Source organism: Octopus bimaculoides, chromosome 1, assembly GCF_046866305.1.
Source record: "Octopus bimaculoides isolate indiv1 chromosome 1, ASM4686630v1, whole genome shotgun sequence".
Taxonomy (NCBI): domain Eukaryota; kingdom Metazoa; phylum Mollusca; class Cephalopoda; order Octopoda; family Octopodidae; genus Octopus; species Octopus bimaculoides.
In genome coordinates, this window is record NC_142928.1 from 81,857,378 (window position 1) to 81,883,701 (window position 26,324).

A 26,324-nucleotide genomic window follows, 5' to 3' on the forward strand; every position below is an offset into this window, starting at 1 on the left:
TCCCACCATCTTAAATTAGAAAGACACACTGAATAATGCAGTCCTATGTCTGAGGGAGAGATAAAAAAAGGAGGCCAGAATACCTTTCGCCATAGCTCTGTCTGCTCAATAATAACAATTAACTATATTCTCCTCACTCTTCCCATATTTCTCCTTATATCACAGGATTTTTTTCTGGAGGGCAATGAGTACTCAGCAGTATCCCCCAGTATTATGAGTTCATTCACATCCTGTCAGAAGGAAATAAAATTGTATTTTGTCTATATTTGCATGATTAATGAAATACTCTCCCACCCACAACCAGAGTTTATCGCCTTATGCTAGTGTAGGAAATCATTATATCAAAACATAAATTGGAGGAAAGAGAAAAAAAAAACTATTTCTAATATTGCAGAAGTACTGTGGAAGCATGTGAAGCCGAATAAAATTGCAAAAGTATATAAGTTTATGAGTATTGAGGAAAGCCCCAAATTTCAAAGGTATTAAAGAATACACACACACAACTATATATAGGGGTGTATAATTATATTTAACACTTTGTACACTATCAAACATTTAACTTCAAAAATTGTCTTGGGAAAGAAATTCTCCTGACAGACACCATGAGACTATGAATGATATCATTCGACCATGGACACATGTTTCTACATTGTTATGCTTCATCAGCTATGGTGAATTAAGAAGCAATGATTGAAATTATAGGTGTCTACAATTATATGTGATACCTTTGCATACACTCAAACATAGAAAGACTACTGCGGAAAATGTTGAGAGAGAGAGAGAGAGAGACAGAGACAATATATGTTTGACAACATACGTTTGTAAAAAAAACACCACTGGGCTATAAATGACTATGAATGCTATTATCAGTCTGTAGGACATGTATTTGTGCATCATTACACTTCATTAGCTATAGACACCAAATCACTCATTCATAGACCCTCTCTTTTATATATATATATATATATATATATATATATATATATATATATATATACACAGGCGGATAGGTACATAGGTTATATGAACAGACAAGCACACATATGCAAATGGAGACTGAAACACATGACCACATATACACACACACTTTACTTCACACAAGGACACATATAGAGACGTGTCCACACATATGGAGATGCACATCCATACATACAAACATGGTACATAGTTGAAAAACACACACAGACACGCACACACAAGGAGACAGGTGTATACATTTACAAACACACGCGCACACACACACACATAAAAAATACACTAACATGGACATAAAAGCACATGAATGTGTAGAATACATACATACAGATGCACACACATACATACATATACATGCACACACATATATACATACACACATGCATGCATACATACAGGTATGCATAGGCGCACACACACACACAAACAAACAAAAAGGAATGCAGTGTAAATAACGGACAGAGTCAAGGCTACTGAAAAGGTTGCAAGACGCAACGAAAATTTTAGGAAAATAAAAATAATAAGTGGAAAATTTTACTGGTGAGTGTGTTAAATTATAAGGCACAAAAAGAAAATGACTCTCCCCAGACACAACAGAATATGCTTCGACACACAAACTCACATAAAGAATCTTGCAAACCAAATCCAAAAATGAAACATAATAGTATTATAGTGGAATATATACTGTATACTTTAAAAGTATAATAAAAGACAAAGGTTATTATGAAAGAGCAATCACTGTTTTTAGAACTATGGAGGGTTCTTTACCATTCTTTCTAACATATATTTGAAAACAAAAATGCCCTGCTGTATCTGATTATTTTGGTACAACTTCAAAAACCATATGGTATCACTCAAATGTTATCGTCTAGTGATGTTCAGAAACTGGTGGAGAGTAGATACTATGAAACAAATAATACACTGCCACCCAAATATAACTCCTACATATAGACTAAATAATATAACAGAAAGATACATCAATAATCTAAAAAGAAATGTTATATATTTATACAGAATTTAAGGTAGAAGTGCATAGCCATAAAGTAGTAGTTATTTTAAAAAACTAAAAAAAACAATGTTGTTATTCAAAACAGTTTGTTGAAAAACATTTCCCTATTCAACAATTGTAATTATAGTAATCATTCTCTTATATATTTCTAGAAACAAATGAAAGTATATGAGGATAAACATCATAATGGAACTAGAGAAAGATAATTTAAATAAAAAATTATAATTACATAAATAGAATAATCAAAAAAAAAAAAAAAGTGCTGAAATTACAGAAACAAATATATTGTGAATAAATTCAAGATACGTAATAAGGATAGAAACAAAATAATTATTAATAAAGTAATTGTGTAACTAAAGTTTATTATAGATGTAGGATGTAAATAAATATTGCTATGAATTTCATGTCTGATGGCATGTTTAGCTAAATTCAGTTTTATATTGAAGAATTTGTTTCTTCCTCCTTCCACTCAAGAGCAAAAGCATGTTAAATATTATTATTTTGTTGTTATGAACATGTAAAGTTTGGCGTTGCGTGTGTGTATGAACTAGAATTATAAACTCGTACCTAAATATCTTGAATAGCCAACCTCAACTTCACACATAGAAACATGTGAATGAGATAAAAGTATAAGGCTAACAAGTCAAAACTTAAGCATAGATTTATTACTGTATGCACATGTGTGTATGTGTGTTCTGTTTGCTATTTTCTGTGAAAAGGAGTAGAGTTGATATACTTATTTAGTCTTCACATCTACCCTGATCAGGAGACATATCAAAGAAGACCTATATGAGACATTCAGTTTTAGTCCATATGCATTATGAATTCATCATTTTTATATATATATATATATATATATATATATATATATATATATATATACATACACATACACACAACAGAGCATATAACACTTGGTTCTGTTGTGTGGAGATTTGTGTTGATAAAACTAAAGTTAAAGAAATCAAATGATCAGCAACTGGTCTATCACAATTTCAGTTTTCATTACAAATACAGGTCCACCACATCTAAGATATGTGCTTTCTTAACCAGGCATATTATTTAGCCTTAGCAGATTATCATGCATACCCGAAATCCAGTGTTTTATTAAAAATATACACTCCTTGAAGCACACATACACTATATATATATATATATATATGCATATGTGGGCACAGGATGTCATGAAACGTGTACAACAAAAAAGTATGAATCACAAATACATGGAACATGAACTATTCTTTTGAACAACGAAAGACACAAATGGAAAACAAAACAAACCAACATAAAGAACGACTCTTCATCAGTTGTTGGCTGTTTTTCTAGTCTCGTATTTTGAGATCAATTGAATACCAGACTCAGCAAATAAGTACTGGGGTTGATTTGTTTGACTAAACCCTTCAAGGCAATGCTCCAGCATGGCTACAGTCCAATGAATGAAACAAGTAAAAGATAAGAATTCAATTTCAAAATGACGAAAATAAGAACAGAGACTATTCGTCCTCCAATTGATACATCAATTTATAAACAAGTTAACAAAGGAGTCTCTACATCAGTAGTTCCCAAATGGGGTCCAGATGAGATTTTTGAGGGTCCAATGCTAGCAAAATAGTAAACTGGGGATCCACAAAAAGTTTTGATTTAAATGTATGTATTGTAAGAAACAGTTAAGTGAATGAATAAATAACAAAATAGGAACTTTGAAAGAAGTCACTATAAAATTAGTTTTTAAACAATGAATGGCTATGGGGGGTCCACCAGAATAAAATAGCACATAAAGAAGTCCATAGGTAAAAGAAATGGTTGAGGACCAGTGCTCTACATGATCATTAGAGTCACTAGAAATAGCAGCCAAATTCATGCAAATCATATCTTTGAAAATGCATTAGACTAATATAACCCTAGATATATGAAAAAGGCAGTATGATCATTCCTGGAGCACCTCAGATCACAGGTCAGGGTTGACTTGTAGATGAACAACAATAAGCAGAATAGATGACATAGTTTCTGGCTATACACTGTAGGATTATCCCTATACATGATACTGAATACTTCATAGATATTCTTATCTTTAATGTAGATAATAGTGAGATAAATTGCTTTTAGAATTAGATCATTAGCATAGCTATGTGGTTAAGAAGTTAGCCTCACAACTCAGTAGTTCTATGTTGATCCTCACCCTATATCTATATCATTTGTATTTGCTTATCATCATCACCATTTTAATGTCCACTTTTCAAACCTAACTTGGTGAAGTGGATTTTCTGTGACTAGATTCCTTTCTTTGTCACCAACACATAGCTTGTATCAACTATCACACAAAGTCATGGCAATGAAAAAGTAACACACATGACAAACTTCTTTCAGTTTCTGCCTACCAAATCCACTCAGAAGGCTTTGGTCAACCTGTCTGTGGTGCCATGTGGTTGAGACTGAACCAGAAACCATGTATATGGGAAGCAAACTTTTAGAAGCATCTATGCTTATATATATATATATATATATATATATAGATGACATAGTTTCTGGCTATACACTGTAGGATTATCCCTATACATGATACTGAATACTTCATATGTGTTTTCCTATGTGTTCGTTCCGTTGTCTGTAGTTTATTGTTCTAACGTCCTGTACCCTGATATGCATGTATATACACATGTAGATGTAAGTATGTACATATATGTGTGTATACATGTATATATATTCTTTGTATTATATATATATATATATATATATATGAAATGGAACAAGAACACAAAACATCCAGACAGGTGATACAGAAAAGAGACAACAAAACTAGGACGGGTCATTCGGAGTTTTCTTTCCTCAGTTGAGTTCCAGATTATCTTTGCAATTTCAGCTGGTTATACTCAAGATTGCACCAATCTGGCCAGCCCCAAGGAAAAAAACTAAGCTAAGAGCATTAGATTGCTTGGAAGAAAGCAGTGAATGTATACGAAAACAAGGACGGAAAAAAAAAAAAAAGAAAAAAAAAAAGAGAATGTTACACAAATACAAATAACAGGACATAGCAACAGGTGTCTTTCGACTAATGACGAATTAAATTAAGCTGGCGTGTGTGGAAGTAAAGCCTTACGGCAGGGATACAAGATTTCACAGACACGGGGAGGAGTATAGATGTTGCACGGACAGTGGTCGAACCAAGAAAGAAAGGTCAGGCTTGGCCAAACACCAGTCACGTAGGGAGAGAAGAGAGAGAGGTAGAGGCAGAGGGACAGAAGAAATAAGGAGGGGTGAGAAAAAATGACAGGGACACAATAAAGTGAAAAGAGGAGGGAAACTGAGCAAGAAGAGAATGTGAGAGAGGGGGAACGAAGAGTGGAATGAACGAAGTAAGCGTGAAAGGGCTGATAGAAAGAAGGAAAGAAAACTCTGAATGACCTGTCCTTGTTTTCTTTGTATTGTCTGTCTGGATGTTTTGTCCCTTTTTTGTATCACCTAACTGTCTGGACGTTTTGCTCTCTTGTCCCATTTTGTATTTTTTATATACATATATATCATCATCATCGTTTAAGGTCCGCTTTCCATGCTAGCATGGGTTGGACGACTTGACTGAGGACTGGTGAAACCGGATGGCAACACCAGGCTCCAATCTAAATTTGGCAGAGTTTCTACAGCTGGATGCCCTTCCTAACGCCAACCACTCAGACAGTGTAGTAGGTGCTTTTACGTGTCACCTGCACGAAGGCCAGTCAGGCGATACTGGCAACAGCCACGCTCGAAATGGTGTCTTTTATGTGTCACCCGCACAAGCCAGTCCAGGGGCACTGGCAACGATCTAGCTCGAAAATCCTACGGAAGCCAGTCAGGCGGTACTGGCAACGGCCACGCTCAAAATGGTGCATCTTATGTGCCACCCGCACAAGAGCCAGTCCAGGGGCACTGGCAACGATCTTACTTGGCTTGCCGGGTCTTCTCACGCACAGCACATTTCCAAAGGTCTCGGTCGTCAGTAGTCATCGCCTCGGTGAGGCCCAATGTATGAAGGTCTTGCCTCACCACCTCAGCCCAGGTCTTCCTGGGCCTACCTCTTCCACGGGCTCCCTCAACTGTTAGGGTGTGGCACTTTTTCACGCAGCTATCCTCATCCATTCTCACCACATGTCCATACCAGCGCAATCGTCTCTCTTGCACACCACAACTGATGCTTCTAATGTTCAGCTTTTCTCTCAAGATACTTACACTCTGACGGGTATTCACATTGACATTACACATGCAACGGAGCATACCGGCTTCATTCCTTGCGAGCTTACGTATGTCCTCAGCAGTTACAGCCCATGTTTCACTGCCATGTAGCATGGCTGTTCGTACACATGCGTCATACAGTCTGCCTTTTACTCTGAGTGAGAGTCCCTTTGTCGCCAGCAGGGGTAAGAGCTCTCTAAACTTTGCCCAGGCTATTCTTATTCTAGCAGCTACACTTTCAGCGCACCCACCCCCACTACTAACTTGGTCGCCCAGATAGCGGAAGCTATCGACTACCTCTAGTTTTTCACCCTGGAATGAGATAGAAGTTGTTTCCTGTTTGTTTACAGTCTTTATTGCACCTGAACATCTGCCACAAACAAAAACTAACTTCTTATGTGCCCATAGCTTGCACCGGGTACATCTTATAGAGTTACTACCTACTCCTTTTCTACATACTGAGCAGGGTCATCTACCTGAAGGGGTTTGTGTTTTATCTACCTTCCTACTTATTAGGATTTTGGTTTTAGCTAGGTTGACTCTAAGGCCCTTCAATTAGAGAGAGAGAGAGAGAGAGAGAGAGAGAGAGAGAGAGAAAGAGAGAGAGAGAGAGAGAGAGAGAGAGAGAGAGAGAGAGAGAGAGAGAGAGAGAAAGAGAGAGAGATAAGCATAGATACTTCTTAAAGTCTGCCACTATCACTCATGCTTCTCACACTGTAAAAAATGCTGATGAACAAGCAGAGATGTTGGGTATATTAAGTCCTTTTAACTGTACTCAAGGACATGATCACTTCTCTAGTGTTGGTGTCATGAGAAATGTATCCAGTATATTGTGCAAGGTGTGAAAACTCAATCTTGTTGAGGACATGACACTTGTCTAGTAACCAAATCAAAACGAAACACGAGTAAAAATACTCTCTGATGAGCTGTTATGCTCAATCCACACCACCATGAAAGGTGCTGATGATGATATATGAAAATTTCTGCTGATTCACCAGGAACTGATAAAATACAGAACTCAATACATAAAAGGTAGTGTGTGTGTGTGTGTGTGTGTGTATATATATATTTTCCCTTTCTGTTAGGAGTCACAAACACTTACACATGTACACACACACAAAGGTAACTTCTGTCAACCAAATTCAATCACAAGGCTTCAGTTGGCCTGAGGTAATAGCAGAAGACTCTTGCCCAAGGTGCTATGCAGTGGGACTGAACCTAAAGTCATGTCACTAGGAAGCAAGCTTCCTAACCAAACAGCCATGCTTGCACTTTAGATTTTAACTGAACAGTTAACAGTTATCACTGCTGCTCTTTGAGCTTGACTAACTGACACCTGCCGCCTTTTAAAACATTACCTTCTTGAATGTATTTTCATACATTATATTAAAACAGAACCAAGAAACTGTTACATTTTTTTAAAAAGTCATGCAAGTACTAAGTTATAAATATATGCATTAAGTTATAGACACTGTCTTATTTCACCTTCAGAAATGTAGATAACTAGTGATTGGTCCTTTGGAAACCCACAGCCAATGTGACTATTGCTCAATTGAAATATGAAATATATTAAATAAAATGCCTCGTCTTCAACTTAACACTGCCAATAACAGCATGCAGAACTGACCAAGAAATAGACATGCATTTAGAAGAATAATATTACTCTTTCTGATTTCTCTGGTTCCAGCAGAATTTGAAGTCATAATGTAATAACAGATGAAATGCCACTAAGCGTTTTGCCTGGTATGCTATTCATTCTGCCAGCTCATCATCTCTTTGAAATATTAGCAGGTCCTAATCAACAGCACTTTGTTATTCATACCTTTTTTCCTTATATTAACTTGATTATTTGATGCTAGGAACTATAACAACACATTCTTCTGTCAAGTGACCAAACCATTCCAGTTTTTCTCTATTCTGTCACTTTCAAAACCATTCTCCACCAATCATTTGCATATCAGTATTCTTGACATTTGATGGTCTACCTAGATTAGTGATATTTATGTTCATCTTGAATTTCTGCCGAAATATAAAAATGTGATGTGCGTGTGTGTTCACATGCACACGATGTCATCATTATAGTATGATGATAATGATGACATGTACATACATGAATGTATAAATGTGTGTGTGTCTGCATTCACATCACTTTAAGCAGCAGTGACTTTTGACTGTCCTAGATCTCATTTTAATGTGAAGAAACTAGTAAAATAAGTACATGATTATGAAAACAAAAAATGGCTACATCAGGAAGGGCATCTGGCCACAACATTGCTTCAGTAAGTCTCTATTCAATTCATGGCAGCACAGAAAAAACAGAAGACAACAACTACAATGATGATGAGGAAAAAAAAAACACTGATCCCATTGATTCAATATAAAATTACATGCAACATAGCAATAACAACAACAATAATCATTTAATTTGATCTAAGTACTCCCAGTTAATTTGATTTGAATAGATCCATGGAAATCTGATAGTCAACTGTATACTTAACACTCAAATATGACCTTTTGGATTTAATCAGGAAATCTATTGAACACAGTGTCATGCAGAGGTTAGCTGGGTGAAAGTGCAGTGTGGGTGGTAATGAGATAAGTTTTGCAGTCCATACTAATGAGAGCGTCTATTTAGACACTATAAACTTCTCAATGTAGTACTAGGTAGAAGTGTAATATCTAGCATGTTTATATGGGCTAAATCTCATTGTTCAAGTAGTGTTCTAGTTGTATTCTTGCTTGATCAAAACACACCAAAAGAATGACAATATTAAGTCAAGACTCTGTTCAGGGCTGCTAATGAAGAATTATGACTTCTGTAATTACATTGAATTTACCCATCTTCAATGTAATCACCACTAATAAGCTCATAAAAATGATTCTATTAAAAAAAATCTAACAGGTTGAACTTATGTTCAAGTTTATGGATATTTTTCTGGAATGACAAATCAAAGAGAAGTGCTAAGTAAAAAAAAAGATACAAGTATGTTTTGACAGAGGATCTATGCTGTTGTTAGCAGTCTCTTAGGGGACAATGACAAAGATAGATTTGTTTGTTCTTTAATTAGTTTCAGTCACTAAACTGCAGCCATGTTGAGGTACTATCTTTAGAACCTTTTAACGTGACCGCAGAACCTTTCTTTGTTTTCTTTGGTTAAACACCAGTCTTGTTTTAACCAGCAATACTGTATCAAATACTATATTTTCTGGTTACCAAACTTTGAAGACTACTCTAACTGTGATTTGAAACATTTTTGAAAAAAAGATAAGCAGTTTCACATACTTTAACCAAAATGTTTTGTATATGGCTTAGCAACATGAAGATCCTATTGGTCGCTAATAACCAGGATTTACTTTTACAATATGACAACATACTTAAGTAGCATAGATAACCTTCCTATAACATTAAAGTTGGCTTATGAAAAATGTAACATTCATCTTTTACGATGCACATTAAATTTTCTATGGTTAATGCTAGGAAAAATAGCATCCTTGATGCCAAGAAATATAGTATGTAAACACACACACACACACGGGCTTTGTGAACAATTTCTATTCACCAAATTTCACTCTCAAGGTATTGGTCAAGCCAGGGTTTATAGTAGAAGATACTTGCTCAATGTACTGCATAGTGGGAATGAAAAAAAAAAAGGATGACTTGTTTAAACAATACACAAAAAAGGTTATCAGTAGGGGTAATGTTTTTTTTTTTTTTGGTTGGGAGATATAAGTACAAACAAAAGAAGTTAAAAATATAATATATAGAAGTAGAATATGGAGAGGGGTTAGAAAGTATGCAATGATCAGAAAGAAAAATTTAAATGTGAATTGCTGGGGCTGTATAGTATTGATTTCAAGTTTTGGCACAAGGCCAGCAGTTTTAGGGAGGGACTAAGTCAATTAAATTGGTCCCAGTGCTCAACTGGTAGTTATTTATTGACTCTGAAAGGATGAAAGGCAAAGTCAAACCTTGTCTGAATTTGAACTGAGAACGTAGAGATGGACAAAATGTCGCTAAGTTTCCTATCCAACATAGTAATGATTCTGCCAGCTCAGAGCGTTTTGTGTGTATGTGTGTAATAGTAACATAAGGAAAAATGAATGTAACTCAGTTGAGAAAGTGACAGGCAACAAAGACATTTGCTAATGAAGGAGAAGCAACCATGTGATGGAAATGGATGAGGCATACTGGGAGAGAAGTGATAAAAGTTAGTGGTGGAAAGTTCTTGCATATAGCACTGAACTAACCTTTCTGGAGTTCGATACAAAGTTCAGGTTCTAAGATAATCAAAAGCCATCACTTGCGAGTGACTAGGACTTGGTAGCATGTACCATGCTTTTGTTAATTAAGGTGCCTATATAGTTACAAGCACTCTCAGCCCTCTCACTTTTTGATCCAATGGAATATTGAGGATGTGACAGTCTGAAGGAGACAAAATGGATTGCACAGCACTCAGCTGGTATTCAATTTCAACTGAGTAGACTGAAGCAGTGTGAAATGAAGGATACAATGCACTACCCAGTCCAAGAATTGGACCTATGACCTTATAATTATGAGTTCAAGACCTTAATCACTAGGCCACATAACTTCACAGAGAGCACTTCATTTTATGCTGCTCCAGTCAGCTCAGCTGAAAATGAGTACCAGTGGAACCCTCTTCTTCCATGTGTCACATTTCCAATATTCTATGAGAACATGGGTAGGCAGACCAAAAATGACTACACAGTCATCAAAAGCAGTTAGTGAAAGCATGGCACATGTTAACTGCCAAACCTGCTTGTGAGCAAGTGACAGTTGTAGATATAGGTAATGGAAGGAATAAAGAGTAAAATCTACAGTACCACCGGAGATTGAAACCTCATTCTTTTGATATGACATTAATTAAATCAAACAAGAGTTTAAGCTTAGATTAAGGATCATAAATGAAGATGAAAGATCAAAGAAACTATTTTTACTTCATATGAAGTGAAGCCTGCAATTTCCAACAGAATGACAGTGATAAATTTAGGTAAGGATCAAGTCAATTATTTGTCTAGTTCTGATGAAACTTAAGGAAGCTTTTTAATCTCAACAAGGTATCCTACTGAACAAACACAATTACACCAAGAGATTAAGGCTATTTCAAGTGTAGCACAACATATCAAGCAATCCGGGTGCCTTTCTCCAGGATATTCTAAATGTTTCAGGTTTATGTATGTTTACTATCTAATCATACAAATAGAAATATATTTGCCAGAATTGCTGCTATGTTAATTATGAGTTCAATGCCAATGAAATTTAATCAAGTTTGGGATCGTTTCTATCTGACCGACAGATTTTTTTAATTAATTTTTTTAACTAAACACTTTGAAACTTCAGATACTGGTAGAATGTGTCACATAGAACAGGGTTTACTCTTAACGTTTTTGACAAAATTTTGTATTTTAGGAGTTATTTCGTGTTAAAGTTGTCGTATTTGGGTAATTTTAACCAATCAATGACCTGTATTCAGCTGAAGAAAATTACTGCTGTTGTTTGCAAACAACAACTTCTAAGTCCACCCCCACCCACTAACAAAATCCTTCTTTAATAACCAGAGATGTTTTTATAGCAACATAGGTTTGTTGTATCAGGGTTGATTTGAGGCTAAATAACAACAAAATTATTACTGAGACAGACCAATGATGGAGCCTGTATGTGGTTGCATGACCTGCTAGAAAAAGTAGCCAAACTTTTTTCATATACAAAATAGAAAAACCTCTATCCTGTGATATACACGTAGGGTCCATTATGCCTGGGTAGAAAGACGGAATGTCACAGTCTTTGATCATATCTGTTCAATCAGATCCAACTTGGAACTAAACAATAAGTGACAAAGGGAACAAGACGAGGCAACGAGAGAGCCTTTATCTGGTCACTCGAGTTGCTAGAAAGAGCAACCAAATCTTCGTGACAAAAAGAAGAATGAAATTTCTGTCTTCAAGAAAAAAAAAAAATGCAAGTTTATATTATTTTATAAGGGAATCCCAATATTTGGAAAATGGATACTTGCTATCTTTTCAATTTTTCTTTAACTTTAGCTGCTTCATCATTCAGTGAAGAATATTGTTTTAACCACAGAATAGCTCTGATTGTAATGGATCCAGTCATGACCATTTTGTCTTATTCTTTTCTAGAAGTAATGAATTCCTAAGTGAGCAGGTCATGCAAGCACATACAGGTTCCGTCATTGGTCTGTCTCAGTAATAATTTTGTTGTTATTTAGCCTCAAATCAACCCTGATACAGCAAACCCAGGTTACTATAAAAATATCTCTGGTTATTATTAACCCCTTAGCATTTAAACCGGCCATATCCGGCTGAAATATTTTACGTGTTGTATGTTCAGACTGGACAGATCTGGCCTCTCATACTAAACCGACAATATCATTCTAAAAATTAGCAGTTACCTCCTCAAAATCTCAAAGCTACAAAATGATGCATAACTAATTCAAAACAATGTGACTAAATAAGCATTACATTTGAGAAAATAATGTGAATGCTAAAGGGTTAAAGAAGGGTTTTGTTAGGGGAGTGGACCTGGAAGCTGTTGTTTGCAAACAGCAGCAGTAATTTTCTTCAGCTGAATACATGTCATTGATTGCTTAAAATTACCTAAATACAACAACTTTAACACGAAATAACTTCTAAAATACAGAATTTTGTCAAAAACATTAAGAGTAAACCCTGTTCTATATGACACATTCTACCAGTATCCGAAATTTCAGATTGTTTAGTTAAAAAAAATCTTTTAAATCCTTTGGTCAGATTGAAAAGATCCCAAGTTTGATACTCAAATGATATACATTTATAATAGTTATAAGCAAGATTATAAAAATTAAATTACCAATAGCTATTCCTTAAGGATTTATCAGAATTACACAAGTAGTATGTTTAATTCTTTAAGAGTTAAAGTCTTAAATATCCAGAGCAATTAATTACTCACTTTACAAACAAATTCTTTAAAAATTTGAACCTCACGCATTCATCAGATTCAGTTTACTTAGCTGATGTAAGTTAAATTCCAATGAAGTACAGAAGCCTATTTCATAGTGACTAATAATATACATGCTACCAGTCGCCTTGCTAGAAACAAGTTATGCTTTCTTACTACTATGATTGAACAGGCATGGTTGTGTGATTAAGAAGCACACTTCCCAACCATATAATTCTGAGTTCAATCCTGGACAAGTGTTTTCTACTTTTACCCTAGTCTGACCAATGCCTCGTGAGTGAATTTGGTAGAGAGAAACTGTACAAAGACTGTCATTTATATATATGTACATGTATACATGTGTATATATGTGCGTGTGTGTGTGTCGGCCAGTAAGGTGAGGGTTGGAAATGAGTACAGCAATGAATTCCGGGTAGAGGTAGGGGTCCACCAAGGTTCCGTCCTCAGCCCCCTATTATTTACCATAGTCCTCCAGGCAATCACAGAGGAGTTCAAGACAGGTTGCCCCTGGGAGCTCCTCTATGCTGATGACCTTGCCCTAATTGCGGAGTCACTATCAGAACTAGAGGAGAAGTTTCAGGTGTGGAAGCAAGGTCTAGAATTGAAGGGCCTTAGAGTCAACCTAGCTAAAACCAAAATCCTAATAAGTAGGAAGGTAGATAAAACACAAACCCCTTCAGGTAGATGGCCCTGCTCAGTATGTAGAAAAGGAGTAGGTAGTAACTCTATAAGATGTACCCGGTGCAAGCTATGGACACATAAGAGGTGCAGCAACATCAAAGGCAGGTTAACTAGCAAGTTAGTTTTTGTTTGTGGCAGATGTTCAGGTGCAATAAAGACTGCAAACAAACAGGAAACAACTTCTATCTCATTCCAGGGTGAAAAACTAGAGGTAGTCGATAGCTTCCGCTATCTGGGCGACCAAGTTAGTAGTGGGGGTGGGTGCGCTGAAAGTGTAGCTGCTAGAATAAGAATAGCCTGGGCAAAGTTTAGAGAGCTCTTACCCCTGCTGGCGACAAAGGGACTCTCACTCAGAGTAAAAGACAGACTGTATGACGCATGCGTACGAACAACCATGCTACATGGCAGTGAAACATGGGCTGTAACTGCTGAGGACATACGTAAGCTCGCAAGGAATGAAGCCAGTATGCTCCGTTGGATGTGTAATGTCAATGTGAATACCCGTCAGAGTGTAAGTATCTTGAGAGAAAAGCTGAACATTAGAAGCATCAGTTGTGGCGTGCAAGAGAGACGATTGCGCTGGTATGGACATGTGGTGAGAATGGAGGAGGATAGCTGCGTGAAAAAGTGCCACACCCTAACAGTTGAGGTAACCCGTGGAAGAGGTAGGCCCAGGAAGACCTGGGCTGAGGTGGTGAGGCAAGACCTTCGTACATTGGGCCTCACCGAGGCGATGACTACGGACCGAGACCTTTGGAAATGGGCTGTGCGTGAGAAGACCCGGCAAGCCAAGTAAGATCGTTGCCAGTGCCCCTGGACTGGTTCTTGTGCGGGTGGCACATGAGATGCACCATTTTGAGCGTGGCCGTTGCCAGTACCGCCTGACTGGCTCCTGTAGGATTTTCGAGCGAGATCGTTGCCAGTGCCCCTGGACTGGCTTGTGCGGGTGGCACATAAAAGACACCATTTCGAGCGTGGCCGTTTTCGTGCGGGTGACACGTAAAAGCACCCACTACACTCTCTGAGTGGTTGGCGTTAGGAAGGGCATCCAGCTGTAGAAACTCTGCCAAATCAGACTGGAGCCTGGTGTTGCCATCCGGTTTCACCAGTCCTCAGTCAAATCGTCCAACCCATGCTAGCATGGAAAGCGGACGTTAAACGATGATGATGATTCTGAAATTGCATGAGCTACAGTTCATATTTGCCATTTCCTTGTAAATAAACCATCTGCTAGTTCTGTATTTTAAAAGACATATCGAATGAAAAACTCTCTTGATTGAAAAATAGGTTAGGAATAGTGATAGGAAGGGTATCTGGCTGTGAAGCAATGCTTCAGCAATATGTATTTGTGTAACCCATGCTAGTATAGGAAAAGGAAATTTGAAGTAATGACAGAGTAGTCAACTTCAATGATAAATTATATTTAGATATAACAATACAGCTGTTATCTGTAATCCAGTATAACTTCACATTGGCCTGCACAATGCCTTTCAATCTATGTTTTTTGTAGGTGACCATGTGGTTACAAGCAGACACTCCCAGAATACCCAAGACATGCATGGGCAACTTTTTTCAAAAAGTAGATCATACTAGACATGGCTTATCATCAGGCAAGCGACAATAATGAAAAATTTCAATAAACATTTTGTGGGATTTTATCTCAGAATGTAAAGATCAAGAACAGATGCAGCAAGGAATTTGTCTGGCATTAAAATTATTCAGCAAATTCAATCAGTGTGTATATTTGGTTACTTGTTTCAGTTATTTGACTCTAGCCATGCTGGAGCACTGCTTAAAGGGCATTTTATTCAAAGAAATTGATACCAGGATTTATTCTTTGTAAGCCTAGTACTTATTCTACTGGGCTCTTTTGCTGAATTGCTAAGCTACAGGGACGTAAACACACCAACAACGGTTGTCGGGTGATGGTGGGGGCACAAACACAGACACACACATAAATGTATACATATATAGAATGGGCTTTTTTCAGTTTCCATCTACCAAATCCACTCATAAGGATTTGGTTGGCCCAAGGCTATTGTTTGAAGACACTTGCCCAAGGTGCCATGCAATGGGATTGAACTTGGAACCATGTGGTTGAGAAGCAAGTTTCTTACCAAACAGCTACACCTGTATGTTTATGTATTGGGTCATCCCATAAATAATATTTTTTTTTACTTCTTTTATTTTTCAAAATTAAGATAAAATTCTTTTCAATCTAAAATAGACTCCATTTTTAACAATGCTCTTCCATCTATCTGATAGACTTGCAAGGCCTCTTTTACAAGATTCACTTGTCCATGACGAAAAGTACACCTCCAGTACTGTTCTGACCTCATCTACAGAATTTGTGTTTTTTTCTGTCCAAATGATTTTGAAAACTGCAGAATAAATGATAAACAGATGGGGTAATGTCTAGCAAATATGGTGGATGGAGCATCATTTCCCATTCAAACTGTTCAAGCCTTTCGAATGTCATCTTTGCTGTATGTGGCCAAGCATTATCCTGATGGAAGAATACCTTTAGTCTTGAAACCAAAACTGGTGGTTTTTCTTCTAGCGTTGACTTAAGCTGCACAAGCTGCTTGCAGCAGATCTCCTTTGTTATTGTTTGGTTTGGGTTTAAAACTTCAAATTGGACTAAACATTTCACGTAACACATTACTTAGGTGAAGACATTCTTTAGACTGGGGTGCCAGTGTTTCCCCTTTCCCTACCCACTGTCTTTGGCACTTGACATTTTTATAGAGAACCCATTTCTTGTCACCAGTACTATTCGGTCCAAACAAAGTTCATTTGTAAAATGTGACAGCAAAGATGAGCGCACATTCTTTGCACGTTATTAGACTTGGAAAGCTTATGAGGAACCGCTTGACCCAATTTGCTGTCTTTTCTGATGGCATGCACATCAATGAATAGTTGAATTACCAAATCCAAGCTTCTCTGCTAGATCCTCAACAGTTACAATGGGATTTTGTTCCACCAGGATGTCCTTGCAGGATATCCTTGTTGAGCTCTACAGATCTTCCAGGACAAGGCTTGTCTTCTAAGCTGTAGTTTCCAGCTTGGAATTTCTGGAACCACCGTTGACACTGGCTTACGCTTAATGTCCTAACCCCATATACTGCATTAATATTCCTCACACTTTCCTTTGCGTTGTTGCCTTTATTGAACTCATAAAGCAAAATATGCCAAATATGCTCCTTTGTCACTTCCATTATAGCTTTAAAAAAATGACTTAAAATCAAACTGCACTCTTGAAAACTTGCACTAAGGATAAGGACATGGTAAAGTTACTACCTGTTTTTATAGCAAATTGATGCAGGTAGTTTATCCCGTCCCCCTCCAACTTTTAGTTTATGCAATTGAAACAAAACACATTTATAGAATGACCCAATACATCCAATGTATATATTGTATTCTCAGAAGTCCAGGGTTGCAACTTAAATTCATATTTCCTAGTGAAAGATTTATGTTTATAAGCTCTGGTTTGCAGATTTAGTAAGTCAGAGCTTATCCCAGTGTTCATGCCATTTAAACAACTGAGAGCATGACCACCCACTGCTCACATCCTGACTAGAACATTAGTTTTGCGTATGGAGGTAAACCTCATCTTAATTACCACTAGCATTTGTTTTCAGCAGAATATACTAAAGCAATGTTAAATTAAGCATCTTGCTCAAGGATAAACTGTGCCACTTGGCCTGAGAATCGAATTCACTATCCAACAATCATGAAACTAACACCTACCTCCATATATAGATATAAATAAGAAACCATAAATGGAAAAGTGTATATTTATATAAACTACATATACTTGTAAACATGCATAGATACACATCACAAACATATATATAGACACATACACATACGCATGTGTGGTTAAGAAGTAAACTTTGGAACCACAAAGTTTCAAGTCCAATATAAGTATTTGTCTGTGTGTCTTTGTATTTGTCTCCCATTACCTCTTGACAATTGGTGTTGGTTTGTTTAAGTCCCCATAACTCAGCAGATTGGCCAAAAAAAAAAAAAAATGACTGAGAGAATAAGTACCACACTTAAAAAAGAAATTAGTAAAGGGGTGGGGGGTTCAATTTGTTAGACTAAACCCTTGAATGTGGTGCATCAGCATGGTTGCAGTCTAATGTCAGTAACAACTAAAAGATACAGACACATACATATACACACAGCTGCAGATTAGTTGTGTGATTAAGAAGTTTACTTCATATACATGTGGTCCAAGATTTCGAATTTGGTCAATGGAAACCAAGCAGAAAGCCATCATGCGAGTGTGTGTGTCTCCCTGTGTTTCAAGCAAAGGCCATTCAATAAATAGTGTGTGTGTGTGTGTGTGTGTGTGTACATATAGATCTTTGTTTATTCAGCCATGCAATCAATTCTTCAAACAAATCAGAAAAGACATGCCTCGTCACTGATAGCAGAAGTTTTGCAGAAAAAGTGCGTTTGTGCATGTGTAGGAGTACCAATCTTGAATTTAGGGAAAGTCATGCTGTTCATTCTGACAAAACATTAAAAAAGAAAGATACAGCTATCTATCTATCTAAATACATATATATATATATATATATATATATATATATATATATGTGTGTGATGATGATGAATTATCACATGGTAATTCTTAAGTTTAAACACAGCCATTTTATAATGAAATTACTAACACAGACACTCCCTTTCACATCAAAATATCTTAAGTCCGGTAGACACACAATACCTTAATACTAAGTCAAATATTTCCACTGTCCAATATTAAATTATTGAGTGAAGCCTTCTGTATTTCTCTTTTATATTATTAAAATTCATGTTTCTCTTGTACTCACTCTTTTTCAAACTTCTACGTTTATTCTACAAACATAATACATCAACCTTCACAACATAAACACATGATCTTCATAGCTATTCCTGTAAATACACCCATTTTCTTTTTCTCCTATGTTTACTTTCTCTCTAATATAATTGCTTTATTTCTCTCTACATATTTTGCTTCATAATGTCTTCTTCATAAACTAGACGAAATTCTCTCATATTACAATCTTTCGAATTAATGAATGACGAGAATCTTTTAGTTATAAGACATCACAAAGCAACTTCACAAAAACAATTTCCTTTTATCTCAGCAATTTATCGAAATGTAATCCAAATAAACCATTCTAAAACTGTCGGGAAATTGTCTAGTTAATTTAGCAAAACTTCTTCAAAGACAATCAAAAAGGTTTAGGATAGCAAGGAATTCTCAGCTAAGAAGGAAAACAATAAAAAAGAAAGCTTTTATGTCAAAATTATAACAAAGCCTTCAATGATATTTTGTTTAGCTTCTCTTGGGTATACAATAATAATTTTTTTATTACAGGCATATCCGAATAAGGAGGAAGAAATCGATCAGTAATTGAACATAAGGATCAAAGTCAAAAACCCATACTATCTACATACTCAGTACGCAAAGTTATGTTCACTAAAAACTACGGAGACACCGTAGCAGAATATAGGCGCCTGGGCAAATCAATGTACTGGGTCAAGCAAACTACAGCATAAATAGATCAAAATGGGGCCTCTGCTCAGTGTGCCCTTAAAACGACACTGACTACAAGTCTAGTATTTTGTGCCATGGTAAAAACTAAGTTATGTTACACTGAATTTAACACAGGAGTTACTCAGAACAATTAAAAAAAAATGAACTGTGATTAATCCCTTCATTCCAGTTACAATCAACTTGTTTCCGTCATCTGGTTGAGGCTATGCAGGTTTTTAGTATTTTCCATCAGTCTCTCTTGCTGAACCGCTAGATTACAGGAACGTAAATACACCAGCACCGGTTGTCAAGCAATGATAGGGGGCAAACAGACACACATAAGTTCAAAATCATTTGATCACTATTGTTTTATATTTGGTTGGCTCGAGGCGATAATAGAAGGATCCACATAGTAGTACTGAATCCAGAACCACATAGTTTTGAACCAAACTTTCAACCACACAGCCACGCCAGCGCACACATATATATGTATATAATGCAGTATACAAACATGTGTGAAAGCATGTCTACGCGAGCCAGTTGAACCCAATCCGTGTGACTGAAACAAGGTAACCGGAAACTGTGCGGAATCTTGCTGAGTGAACTATACCTTACATCAGTTTAATATGATCATCTGGTCATTTAGTGCCTCGCAAGCATTCGGGCTTGGTCTCCAGTTTTATGATAACAAAAAGAGCTGTGATTTCTTCCCTTCTTTCTCTACTAGTCTCAGAAATCCAGAAAAAAGCAATGGGTGCTGCCCTGCCTCATTAGTCTAAACAATAATAGAAATGAAGGAAAAAAAAAAAAACAGCTACGTATATGAAAATATTTGGTAAGGCCTCACTGAATTTACTAGGTATCTTCATCCTTTCGCTCAAGTTTAATAAAGCCAACTGGGAGTAGGAACTGGGTCGAAGTAACGACTCCCTTTTTAATAGTTCTCCAAATGTAGTTATAGCACGCTCATGCACAGATATTTAATACACACATGCATTTTAATTGGTACTGATATGTAAACAAACATACATATATACACATATTTATAAGACTGGGTGTAGCCCGTTGGTTATTTTTATTAGTAACAATGAAGAAAACATTATCCAGAGTTATTTTCTAGTCTTAACATGCCATTAGGCATGACAAGTGTCATATAACATTTGCCTTTATCTAATTTATCTTAATGTTTACACATAGTTATCTTTTATGTGTGTATGTGTGTGTGTGTGGTACTAATTCCAAAACAAACTGGCTTTCAATTTTTAAACTTTAGAGAATCACAACTAAGGAATACGTGTGTAGTAAAATTCATGTTTTACTACTAATAGTAGTGTTTTTATAATGGTAATTTCTTTGTCATAAGGACGAGAGAGAGAGAACATGAGAACAAACTACAAAAAAAATACTGGAATTTAAATGGAATTCCGAGTTCCCAAGCAGCATAATAACAATTATATTGAATACTTTGTCGAACCAAATCTGTTTTATCCGGCTGCTTTCACCTTTTATGCCTCTAACGCCATATTTCTGTCATATATATATATATATATATATATATATATATATATATATATATATATATATATATATATATATATATATATATACAATAATAATAATATTAGGGATAAAATCCAAAATTACAGGTAAAAACTCAATTAAAATCAATTTATTAAAAATTAAAATTAAATTAAATTTCACAGTATAAGTTTCTTTTCCCTAATACTATATATTTATATATAGCCCTTTTAAAATTCATCTTTTGTTAGGATCAATATCTTAATCGACTCTCAGCATACATGCATATATTGCAAGCGAAGAGAATAAACCTACGTAAACAACAAACAGAAATTCCATAAACACAAACATACACGCATACATATATAATTCTTTTTTTGGAATGGTGGATCTCGAAGTAAATAAAACTATAAAAATAGCATGTAAATAATCCCTTTGGATAAAAAAAAAAGTCGAAGGCTACACATCTACATTATATACATCAGAGACGTGTATATCTAAGTATGGTGTGTATATATATATATATTAATTTATTTATATAAGGGCATTACTATACAAGAATGCCTCACGCTAAGAGGGACTCTAGGGTTAAACTACCATAATAAGCGTGTTTATTATGGTAGTTTGACCTTATAGTCCCTCTTAGCGTGAGGCATTCTTGTATAGTAATGCCCTTATATAAATAAATATATTTTGGGGAATAAATGATGGATTTTTTCCCTCATGAGGTTTTTTTTTCACGCTAGCTACTTGATAAATTCTTATAAAAGAATTCATCCTATTATTGAATTTATATATATATATATATATATATATATATATATATCAGAAACGTGTATATGTAAGTACGGTATATATATATATGTATATATATACATATGTGTTATTATTATACATTACCTTCGCACAGCTTTTTGTTGTTGGCCAAACGAGGTAAGAAATCATGGGTGCCAAGGAGCGGTAAGAACTGCAACATTAGAGGGAAAACGTTGCGAATGACTGAAGCAAATTAAACATCCGCCGCTTCTGCCGGTTGTAAGTGGTGAATCTTAAAATGCAGCACTCTCCCCCGCTGCCTTATGTGAACCCACTACTACAAGACTGCTTAGTGTCTGGTAATATGTGTGTGCAAAATACAATTCAACCAATCCATTTCTTCTGGTCTTTTTGTTTTTGGTGTTTAACGAAATACAACTGCGTGTGGTGAAAGAGTGTGTGCGTATTTCTGTGTCAGTGAGTTAATATATTTGAATATAGACAATACATATTTGCAGACAGACATACTTATAACATCATCATCAGTTGTAGCAATACCTATTACCGCCACACATTACTTGTCAAAGTTAGTAACTTTGTGTGTGTATATATGTATGTATGTATGTATATCTATCTATCTCATTTCATATTCGAGTCAGTATAGATAGATAGATAAAGAGTAGAGAAGGGGAGGGAGAAAGACAAATAGAAGGGAAGGGAGAAAAGGCGAATGACAAGCAGAGAAGCAGAAAAAAAGAGTAACAGATAAAACAGCAGAGAAAAAGAAGACAAAACACAGCGGAGAGAGAGAGAGAGAAAGGAAAAGTGATATAGACAAAGAAAGAAAGGAAAAAGTAATATAGCAGGCTATAGCAGATATAAAGAGCGAGGCTTAAAGGGGACGACTACAGCTGATGTGGGACACAGTAGGAATCTGTAGACGATGTCTGGTGACAGTTGAGGATGGTTGTATTATTTAATCCTAAGCGAGCAGGATATATGATACAAGGTATTCCTACTACGACCATCCTGACGACACTTTAATGTCTTTCTGTAAGGCATTGGGATTATAAGATAAGAGAAATTTGGCTATTTCTCGCAAGCCAAGCGACCATGGGTAAACTGCGGCCCGCGGGTAAACTGCGGCCCGCGGGACTTTCTGAACGGTACATTTAATTTATCAAGAAAAAAGATAACGTTCATTAAAATTATTTTGCTTTTCTTTAAGTTTTTCTCAAAAACGGTTGTCCATGCCTGATTGTATAAGCTCCCTCGTTAGTTCGTTGTTGTTGTTAAATCCTAAGCCAGCACTGAACGAGCGGGTCTATAATCTACGGGCATTCCAGCCGTGATCATCATGTCCTTTTTCGTGATATGTAGGAATTTATAAGGTTTAACGTGTCCTGATAAGACAGTAGGATGCGAGCGGGGGGGGGGGATTTGGCTGTTATTTCTAGCAGACTATGTAGAGGCTCTCTCGTTGACTCCTCTTCGGTTCAGGAAGATAAAAAGGAACAACAACAAAAAACAAGTATAAAGATTGAGGCGTTAGAGATGGGAGTCAGAAAAATAGGAATGGGTTATAACGTGCATTGGAGAGAGAGAATAGAAATAGAGTAAAACAGATGGAGAGACAGAAATGAAAAAAAAAATGGACAGTGGAAGTGGAGGAAGAAGAAAAAGAAAAATAATTACGAGGAGTGGAGAAAGAATTATAATGAGTCAACAACAGTAGGATTGTTGTAGACAGTAGTGATTGTGAGAAGGTAGAGGGAGAAATAATAATAATATAGAGGGGAAAGACACAGAAGTTAGCGCATGAGCTAGTATTCAACTGACTTAAGTCACTTTCCATTGATTTTCATAATTATAATAAAAATAAACAAGTATCTGACACATTTATTGAAAGATGCTTCAGTGATGTAGTTGTAGTGGTGGTGGTACTTTTCTTATAGACCTTGTTCTCTTACTAATTATCAACTTAATTGCCTGTTATTATGATTATTTGCATACATAACAGAGGTGATTTCGCTACCACCGCGATGAAGAGTTTATACAGCCGCGCTGGACTTGCTAGAAATAACAATCAAATCTCAAATCATATCGCTATTTTTTTAAGGAAGGACACACTGGATAATGTAGCCATTGGTGTACAAAAATTAGGGGATAGTAATTCGTTTCGAAGGCCTTCGATCAGAAATTTGCTCTCAATGAGCGCAGAGTTGAAAATAAACAGCGGCAACTACAATAACGACATTATTACTATAACTAAGGGAACCTCTCGAGCCAAATTTCTCTCCAAGCATAAACCCTACCGTTAAAAAAATGGCAGGACATATTGGAAAAGATAGGATGGTCACCATTGGAACAACTTTGTTCTGGAGTTAATAACAATCGTATCACACATCATAAACAATACATTAATCCTTTGCCTTTGAAACACAGGACATTTTCCGGCGTGCACACATGAAATGACGCAAATAACAATTTTTTAAAACCACTACAGGAACTATGAGAAAAGCTTTATAATTACTCAGAACGCATGAAACAAGGGGATGACTAAAAGTTTGAAAACAAACAAACACATTTAAGACAAATTTATGAAAATGCTTGAGACAGGCAAAGCATTAAATCAAGCTGAAGTCAACATTGTCTTTTAACCCCTCTGACATTAATAAAATAAGGGCCCATAAATAAGCACTTAAAGGATGAATGGTGATTAAATCAACCATACGCTTCCACAAAATGAAGACCAAGTGCCAATGTTAACAATTATAATTTTCTGATACGTTAACAGGGTTTAACTTTAATGCATTCACTGTACAATACTATATATAGTACAGTATACAGAGTATTTGAAATCACGGCACAAGATCGAAACTAGTACGGCTAATTGATTCCTCAATGAGGATATTATAACAAAGGGGAGGTGTTTACATCCATTTACATATAGTTTGGGTTTAAAACTCAATAGATAGGCGCAGAAATAGCTGTGTGGTTAAGAAACTCGCTTTGTGACCACATTCTATTATAGGCCCCAAACAGACGAGTGCCTTATGAATGAATTTGGCGGCGGAAACTGTATGAAAGTCCTTTGTGTGTGTGTGTGTGTGTGTACACACACATACCGTTAAGGCGCATGGCTCAGTGGTTAGAGCGTCAAGCTAAAGATCGTGGGGTTGTGAGTTCGATTCCCGGACCAGGCTGCGTGTTGTGTTCTTGAGCAAGACACTTTATTTCACGTTGCTCCAGTTAACTCAGCTGTAGAAATGAGTTGCGACATCACTGATGCCAAGCTGTATCGGCCTTTGCCTTTCCTTTGGATAACATCAGTGGTGTGAAGAGGGGAGGCTGGTATGCATGGGCGACTGCTGGCCTTCCACAAACAACCTTGCCCGGACTTGTGCCTCGGAGGGTAACTTCCTAGATACAATCACATGGTCATTCATGAATGAAAGGGGTCTCCTCATAAAAATACAGGAGTAAGCACATAAATGTGAAACAATGTGGAAAGAAGAGTACTCAAATACCAGAGGTAGAGTAATATGCTTTATTAAAAGCAGCAGAAATATCACAAAAGCTGTTACTCAGAGTTTCACGTTCCCATTCTAACAAATCTGTCCGATGAACGGGAACATGAAACTCTTGGACTAACATTTTTTGTGATATTTCTGTTGCTTTTAATAATAATAATAATATATATATATATATATATATATATATATATATCAGCGAGCGAATAAACGAAAGGAAGTGGTACTCAACATATTTAGAAGGAATTATTTATAGCATTTTTTAAAACTCACTTACATATGACTCAAAGTTTGGACGAGTAGTACAAACCCATCTCGTCAGAGATGGGTTCGTCCTATGCGCTCACGAAACTAAGTCAGACAGAGCGGAGTCAAATTGTTTATATATATATATGTATATATATATATATATATATATATATATATATATATATATATATATATATATATATATGAGGTCTGATCAATAAGTATCTGCACTGTTGCCTTAACAACGAAGCTAAAGCACGCAGAATGGAGCCGCTCAGCACAAATTGACCTTGAAGTTTGCAACCACATACAGACTCCGTCGTTGGTCCGTCTCAGTAATAATTTTGTTATTTAGCCTCAAATCAACCCTGATACAGCAAACCTATGTTGCTATAAAAACATCTTTGGTTATTAAAGAAGAGTTTTGTTAAGGAAGTGGACCCGGATGCTGTTGTTCACAAACAACAGCAGTAATTTTCTTCAGCTGAATACAGGTCATTGATTGGTTAAAATTACCCAAATACGACAACTTTAACATGAAATAACTTCTGAAATACAAAGTTTTGTCAAAAACGTTAAGAGTAAACCCTGTTCTATGTGACACATTCTACCAGTATCTGAAGTTTCAAAGTGTTTAGTTTTAAAAAATTAAAAAATCTGTCGGTCAGCAACTTAGAATTGAAACTAGTTCGCTTGGTTTCTACTTGTCTGTTGACGATAGTGTTGTTCAATAAAGACACGGTGTTTATATCTGCTAAAAATCTATTGAAATTACAATGGAGGAAAATTATTGGCTTCCATTTTGGCACAAGGCAAGCAATTTCAGGGAACGGGTTAAATCGATTAAATCGACCCCGGTGGCAGTTGAACGTAAAGACGGACGAAATGCCACTA

The 26,324-nt window shown here is 36.2% G+C and overlaps 1 protein-coding gene across 26 annotated transcripts in view; it reads right to left on the minus strand.

Moving 5' to 3' along the window:
* Positions 1 to 26,324, minus strand: part of LOC106874564 (uncharacterized) — a 268,447-nt gene that overhangs the window by 32,964 nt on the left and 209,159 nt on the right. For 2 of the 26 annotated variants that reach the window (XM_014922338.3, XM_089353091.1), the window contains exon 1: positions 21,793 to 22,111. The exons of 23 other annotated variants lie outside the window; for them this stretch is intronic. In XM_014922338.3, coding sequence (XP_014777824.1) covers positions 21,793 to 21,837 — 45 coding nt within the window. In that variant the 5' untranslated portion in view covers positions 21,838 to 22,111. Of the gene's footprint in view, positions 1 to 83; positions 231 to 21,792; positions 22,112 to 26,324 lie in introns of those variants that run through there. One more of the 26 variants, XM_089353127.1, reaches the window with a different exon arrangement.